This window comes from Carassius gibelio, chromosome A7 (genome assembly GCF_023724105.1).
Source record: "Carassius gibelio isolate Cgi1373 ecotype wild population from Czech Republic chromosome A7, carGib1.2-hapl.c, whole genome shotgun sequence".
NCBI classification, from domain to species: Eukaryota; Metazoa; Chordata; class Actinopteri; order Cypriniformes; family Cyprinidae; genus Carassius; species Carassius gibelio.
The window spans coordinates 36,420,350-36,427,883 of NC_068377.1; the positions used below are offsets into that span (position 1 = coordinate 36,420,350).

At 37.9% G+C, this 7,534-nt stretch overlaps 1 protein-coding gene and 1 non-coding gene across 2 annotated transcripts; one reads left to right on the forward strand and one right to left on the reverse strand.

The window, feature by feature from the left end:
- Positions 1-1,620: 1,620 nt before the first annotated feature.
- trnas-gcu (transfer RNA serine (anticodon GCU)) lies at positions 1,621-1,702 on the reverse strand. The gene has a single exon. It is a non-coding gene; the product is annotated as a tRNA-Ser (tRNA).
- Positions 1,703-1,832: 130 nt separating this feature from the next.
- Positions 1,833-6,455, forward strand: b4gat1 (beta-1,4-glucuronyltransferase 1). Its single transcript, XM_052602816.1, has 2 exons — positions 1,833-3,279; positions 4,606-6,455. Exons 1-2 carry the CDS (start codon positions 2,176-2,178, stop codon positions 4,795-4,797), a joined length of 1,296 nt encoding a protein of 431 aa, XP_052458776.1. The 5' UTR covers positions 1,833-2,175; the 3' UTR covers positions 4,798-6,455.
- The last annotated feature ends 1,079 nt before the right edge of the window (positions 6,456-7,534 follow it).

Here is a 7,534-nt window from a genome sequence, read left to right on the forward strand (position 1 = left end):
TGTAACAACAGCTTTAATGTAGATTGAGACACCTTCTCTAAAAACTGAAAGAGGTCTAAATGCACTTTAAAGTCGATGCAAAGACTATGATGTGTTTCATTGTTTTATGAGATGAAATGTTGATATAGCAGTTCAAGTAATCATAATGTAATTTGTGCATACCATGCAGCACTATACCGTAAAAAAAAATCTAACAAAAATAAAAAGTCTCAAGGTAGATAAAATCAAATAGTTTAGATTTGTTTGACTTAGATCAGATTTGGGAATCACTAAGTTTGGGTGATGAAACAACACCATATTCCCTATTATTTCAACAGGAACTGACACAATCTGAAATTTTGCACAAGGACGAATTACTTCCAGATGCGGATTTAGTTGCTTAAGTGAATTTAGCACATTGTTTAAGTTCATAATCTGTAAAGTTGAGATTTATCTGTTTAGTTATCTGTATCTTGAAGCATTTAGGAACGAAAAGGCAAAATCAATATATAAGGACTTCTGTGTTTCAGAAATGATGTCGATTTGATGTCACTAATGCAAGTTTAATATATTTTTTTTATTATTACTTATATTTTTACCATTATTGTTTTTAATATTACGTATCTATCAGTGTAAGGTATCACTAAATTAAACATGAAAAAAATGCTCACTAGTTTGGTGATCAGTAACGAAATGACAGCCTGTATTTACGACAGTTAATTCCACAGGGTTAACTGAAGGGGGCTCCAAAGTCTGAAAAATACAATGCCTTCTATAACGATTCAATCGATGCATCGATTACACGCTCTTGACGATGCAATTCATGATCTTGAAACATTGATTTTGAATCGCTAATCGTCAGTTTCGGACATTAAATGATTTAAATCGCTAAGAATCGAATGAATCGCGAATTTTGTAGCGATTCAATGATTTCAAAATAGATACACTTTAAATGATAAGAGCAGGAAGAACAGTCCTCGTGCTTCGCATCTCTCCTTCTGCGTGATCTTTCCTCAGGACTCGTGTTCAGTAATATTAAAGTGAAGTAGTTTTGCATTTATGTAGTTTCTCAAAGGCTCTTGGTCATCATACCGAAGGCTGTGCATTTGATGCATGGACGGAGCAGAAATGTAAGTGGCTAATTTGAATTATAAATGTGTTTTAACAATTTATAAGAATTTAATTTTCTCTCAGCCTAGCATTTGTATTATAACATTATATATACTGTGTATATTGGCTTACATAATTTTCTGCATATGCCACGTTATCATTCAACTATCATATTTTCATTTTTTTTTTCCCTGTAACCACAACGGCTGCTGTGTAATTTGCCTGCTGACTAATAATTTAAATAATTTAGGGGAACCATTTAAATATTCCTGTGAATGCAGAATCGATTCGTTATAATTGAATCGAATTGAATTATTCTGAATTTGTTCAAAAATCGTTCTTGAATCGAATCGAAAACCTATGAATCGTGAATGGAACCACTGTCTACACAAAGATTCACAGCCCTCATATTATAATATAATATTATTATTATTGTAATGATATTATATTTTAAACAAACAAAATATAAGTATAGTGCAAAAACGCCAGGAGTTGTTTCTTAAACCAAGATCAAAAGTCAAAAACGTATTCCGACGAGGATGGGATTCGAACCCACGCGTGCAGAGCACAATGGATTAGCAGTCCATCGCCTTAACCACTCGGCCACCTCGTCTGCTGCGACTGCATTTTATATCTGATCAATAAATAATCATACTTACAAATAATCAGTGTGTAAAAAACGACTCATTGATGTTCTATCTTTCTACTGAGAGGAAGTGTTTATGGAGGCGAAACAGTCACATACACGCACGCCGGAACACGAGCGATGAGCCGAGCCCGTTCTAGTAGGGAGTTTACGGTAACCGGAACGGTAAACAAATATACGCCGCCATGCGCAGTGCGTGCTGTACGCGAACGCGTTTCTCCCTCTGTTTTTTTACAGGCGTGTTTTCAGTGCATGTATATAAACATGTAAATCGATTCCCTTTTAAACTGACCTGCACTACATCTCGCTGCATTGCAAATCAATGCAATGTCAGCTGCATGCATGAGGGCTGCTAGAGAGCTGGGTAACCCTAGCTGATCTGTGTGAGCATTCATTGAGAACGTTTCATTGACATTAAACAAAAGGTACCAGTAATTGTAATGCATTTCTCTAAAAAATGCTCCGTGTTTAAGGTGGTGCTCAGTGCACTTCTTGTTGTTGCATTGTTGCAGCTCTTATATCTGTCTTTCCTCTCAAAATTGCACGGCAAACAGCAGCGCTACAAGTATTCTGAGCTCTTCGGCTCCAAAAAGACAGCAAACCAAGGAGAGAAGAACCCCAGGCGGGAACATCTCAGATACTCGTTATCCACAGGTGGGATCTTCGATGGGAGCGGACAGTACCGTGTGTATAAAAACCTAATCAAAAGCGACTTCTTGACCAATCAGAAGCCAGGAGCAGATCCCAGATCGCACCACCTGGCTTTGGCCACGCATACGACTATCAACAACCTTCACCATTTGAACGCTTTGTTGGAGCGCTGGCAGAATCCTCTATCCATCGCGATATTCGCCAACGGCCAGGATGTTAAGTTCGCAACGGCGTTCGTTTACGCCCTCAGCATTTTCTGCCCACAGGTTCAAGCACTGGTGGACTTCCATCTGGTTTGCCTCTCGGGTGAAATGGCCAGTTTTCCAGACCAGGATCGAGAGCATTTCGCCGGTCTGGAGGAGAAGGGCTGCTCCGGCATCTTCGCCAAGCTCGAATCCCACCGAGACAGGTATAAGAACTACGCCATCGGCAGCAACGTCTCGTACCCCAACAACCTTCTCCGCAACGTGGCCCGCAGCGGCACGGACGCCGCCTACATCCTGGTCATCGATATCGACATGATACCCAGTGCCAATCTGCACCACCAGTTCGTGACCATGCTGATGAGGCATGAACCAGCCGCGGACGAGGTCCTCGTGCTTCCTGCGTTCGAGATCAGACACACTCGTAAGATGCCTGCGACCAAGTCGGAGCTGGTGCAGCTCTATCAGGTGGGTGAGGTGCGACCGTTCTACGATGAGCTTTGCCCTCGCTGTCAAGCTCCCACTAACTACTCACAGTGGGTCAACCTGGCCATCAAGAGCTCTGGGCCCCTGGAGGTGGCGTACACCATCAACTGGGCCGATCCGTGGGAGCCTTTCTACATCGGTGCTCGATCTGTTCCTCTTTATGATGAGAGCTTCAGGCAGTACGGCTTCAACCGCATCAGTCAGGTGAGTCGATCGAGAGGTGGACTCGAGCAGGAACAAATATACACACTAGACGTGTTGGTATTCGGTAATGCGATAAATCACGGTAATGAATATACATGATATTGTTATCGTGGACACTTCAAAATACTGTGAATGATTATATATTACAATTTATTCAGAATTTGGAATGCATTTTAAGAATACCTTCCCATCCACTGGTCAAAATGCACAACACCCCTGCATGCTGCTCGAAAGAAGCATGCGCTCTGATGTAGACAAGCATGCACATGGGGAAAGTGTGAGAGACGTGCTATTCACTCTCTGACAGCAGATGGCACTAAAATGCAGAAAATGCAGCCTGGAAACCCCATAAATAAAGCAGCTGCACTACTTTCTAAAACATAAGTAAATCATATTAAATAACCATTCAGATTTGTGTATTCACCATGATGTTCCTCACTGCACCAAATACTTAAGTTTAAGCATTTAACGACTTACATTGCATTCAAGCTAACAATTTTTTTTTTACCTAACATGTGTTCCCAAGAATCTAACCCACAACCTTGCGCTTGCTAACTCAATGCTCTACAAATTGAGCTACAGCAACATAAAATACTTATGTATTTAGACTTAATAGGCTATTTAATTTGAAACATTTTCTTCATTTTCTTCTGCACTACTAAAGTACATGCTCTAGATATTGCCATAATATATTCATACTTTACATTAGGGCTTCATTAGTTAACATTAGTTAATATAAACTGCCAATGAAAAATTCTTCTGAACATTTTTTTTAATCTTAGGTTTTCCAATATTTAATAACAATGTAATTTTTTTTAACAAAGATTAATAACTTCTTTAGCAAATTTAGCTATTGCTCATTGTGAATGGTAATGGTTAACTAATGAGGTCTTATTGTAAAGTGATACCTATTGGTCTGCACTTTAATCGGTGTAAAACTTTTAACGTTATATATTTTTCTGTCATATATATTTATCCCAGTAGATCAGCAGTTCACTAAAAGTCACTTAAAACCCCTTTCTTTTCAATTCTGATGCTCGGTTTGACCTTCAGTAAGTCATGTTCACCACATCTATAAATGCCTAAATGCATCGAGTTGCTACCATGTGATTGGCTGATTAGCATTTTATGTTACCAAGCAATTGAACAGGTGTACCTAATAAAGTGGCCGGTGAGTGTATATACAGTATTGCAAAACTAATCAGTATTTTGGTTCTGGTGAATGGAAAATGGACTGAGATCTGGTGTGATACATACAAAATGTGTATTTTCATTATTCATTCAATTGCTTTGTTACCTACTGACTGACTTCTCTCTTCTCTGTAGGCCTGTGAGCTTCACGTCGCCGGTTACAGGTTCTCTGTGGTGAGCAATGCGTTTGTGGTGCACAAAGGGTTCAAGGTCCAGGGAGAGTTTCACAGCAGAAAGGACGAGGAGAACCGGAAGAACCGCATCCTCTTCCGCAGCTTCAAGGAGAGCCTGAAGGCCAAGTATCCGACCTCACCTCGCCACTGCTGAGAAAACAGATGCTAATGAGAGAGATCACACCGACTCCTGACCAACATCTGCCAGGCTTTATGTGATGCACAAATCTCCACTCGTTTCAAAACATGAAGAACTGTACTGTCAAAGGAGATGTACTTGAACGCTCATTATTTGATCTATAAGCTGAGGACATGATCCTTCACGCTTTTAATGAGAGAAACTAAATAAAGATTTTTTATTTATATGTTTTTTTTTTTTCGGTACATTTGTAACTCCTTTGGGTTTTGAGGACAAGATATAAATGTCTTCAAAGTTAACTTATTTATTAGATTTTTTATGCTACTTTCCATCTCACTTTTCTGAGGTTTTACTGCATTTTAATACATTTTTTCACTTTTTTCCCCCAAACTGAAGGCAAGACTCCCATGTGAGACTTTATTATCATACTTTTCTAGTTAATTGATTATGTTAAGAATTGCATTTAATATTTTTTTTTTTATAATATACATGTTTTCTGAAAAACTGTGAAGGTTTAAATATGTAATTAAGTATGCATACATTTCCTGAGCAGAAATGGGTAAAGCCGGATTCAAAACTGTTTAATTTGGTTGACGTCAGAGCCAAATGGGTTTTTACAGAAGATTTTTACAAAAGTGTTTAGGAATCAAATGTATAAAATCAGGTGAATGGTATTATATAAACAAATCCATGTATGTGCGGCTGAAGTATAGAGAAAAAACCCATTTTGGGAAAAAGGCATGTATTGCAACTGAAATCTACAGACACAAATAGATAAATTGCAATAAACTCCAAAAGCATATTTGCAATATTTTAAAAGCAAATTTTAAGCATCCAAAAGCATATTTGGATGTGTTCTTCTCACTAGACTGAAACAACACGTCATGAAGAGCCAAACAGCCCAAAATCAGTGCATGAAAAACTCTGTTTAAGCCTGTAGTGTCTGAGAAACGTTTCTCCCGCTAAGCAGTAGCTGAATACTGATGGTTCATTACAGTACAGTGAGTCTGTACAGTATAGTTTACAAGAGAAAGAGTGTGGTGCAGCTGTATCTCATGAAGTGACTGTAACGCCACACGTGTTTGAGTTACAGTCGAGACGAGCTCTCGTAAAGACCCACAGATTAGATTTAAAGCTATTAACATATTAAGACCTTTATGCTAATAAAGACTCTAAAGACGTCTGATGATATTACACAACTGGGGAGTGGTGTCTGAAAATCATATTAGTGTTTTAATTATACTGTGGATTAGGGGTAGATGACAATTAAGCAACATTGGATTAATGCAAATATGTACAGGTTTTAGTACAAGCAGTGCATTGTAGTGTTTAACACTTGAATGGGGATTATATATATTATCCTTTGTTTTGGGGTAAAAATAACCCATTTTCTTTTACTTCATAAGATTGTTTACTGATTGCAAGAGTGTTATTACTTTAATTTTTTTAACATTAGTCTCCATTAATAATATTTTGTTAATTTTTGTCAAAGGAGTGTTTTGGTTATTTGTTAGTGTTGTGTAGTAATGAAAGCATGAATGTTGTGACACTGGAAAAATGCTGTTAATCCAGAAAACTTGTTGTGAAACTGAAAAAAAAGGTGTTTTTTAAGTTTTATAAAATTGTGACATGTGAACATGTAATTATTTGATTGCACATGATTATGCAACTAACTCCGGATTAGTTTTTATTGAATGGTGATATTTTGTGAATAGTTATCTGGTTATTATATCAACTTGCTTGTTTTGTATCTATCTACAACATAGTGTTCTTGCATATGTGAGTGCTCATCTGGTTGTATTCTAGGTGCTTGACTGCAAGGAAAACTTAAATGTGATTAACAATATAATTGTGCATAATTAAGATAATTAAATAGACATATATCAACTTTCATAAAGGTGGAGAAAACACAACAACCATTATTTTTTATTATTATTATTATTATTGTTGTTGTTGTTGTTGTTGTTGACAGGAACATGCATCCAGTCAAACTCAGTGGCATTTAAGCACAAAAAGCATCTGTCATTTGGCAGAAAGTAGTGAAATTAGGCAGATGCATTTCAGCAAAAATATAGAGTTTGATTGGATGCACTGTATAATTTCACCAAAGTATATGAGAGACAGAACTACATGGAAGATTTATGTATTGCTGGGTCTAAATAGTAATGCAATATTTTATGAATATTTGATTTTAAGTACAATTTCATTTATTTCTGAAGTAAATTAAACCGTTTAGGTAGCCTACTTTGTTGATGAAATCCGGGTGCTAAAGCAAAAAACGGCAACCGCTGTTGTAGATCAAAGCCATTAAAAAAGTTGACCGGAAGTCGCGCACAATCACGTAATTTTTTTTAACAAGTCTCATTGCATAGACATATAGTATGTGAGTTTATTAGTCAGTGAAGCCTACACTTCTAAACGTCCGCGTGTAGTTGCAGAAGTGAACCAGTAGGGGGCACAAAGTGTGAGTTTCATGTTCCAGATCACCTGTGTGGAATCATGTTAGTCGTATTTTACCCGAAACTCCGTGCACTACAGCGCCTGGATTAGTGTCTGTGTGTCTGTGTGTCAGAAGGTTTAGCTGCTCTTCACCTCCTCTGATTAGATCAGTCTTGAGTCTGGCAGATCGGCGCTTTTACAACAGTAAACAGTGCTGAGGAGCGCGCAGACAAACCGTTTATTTCGGTTCTGCTCAGTTGCTCAACGAGATTGAACTGCCACAGTCTACTAGATTATTTTGCCATCGTCCTTA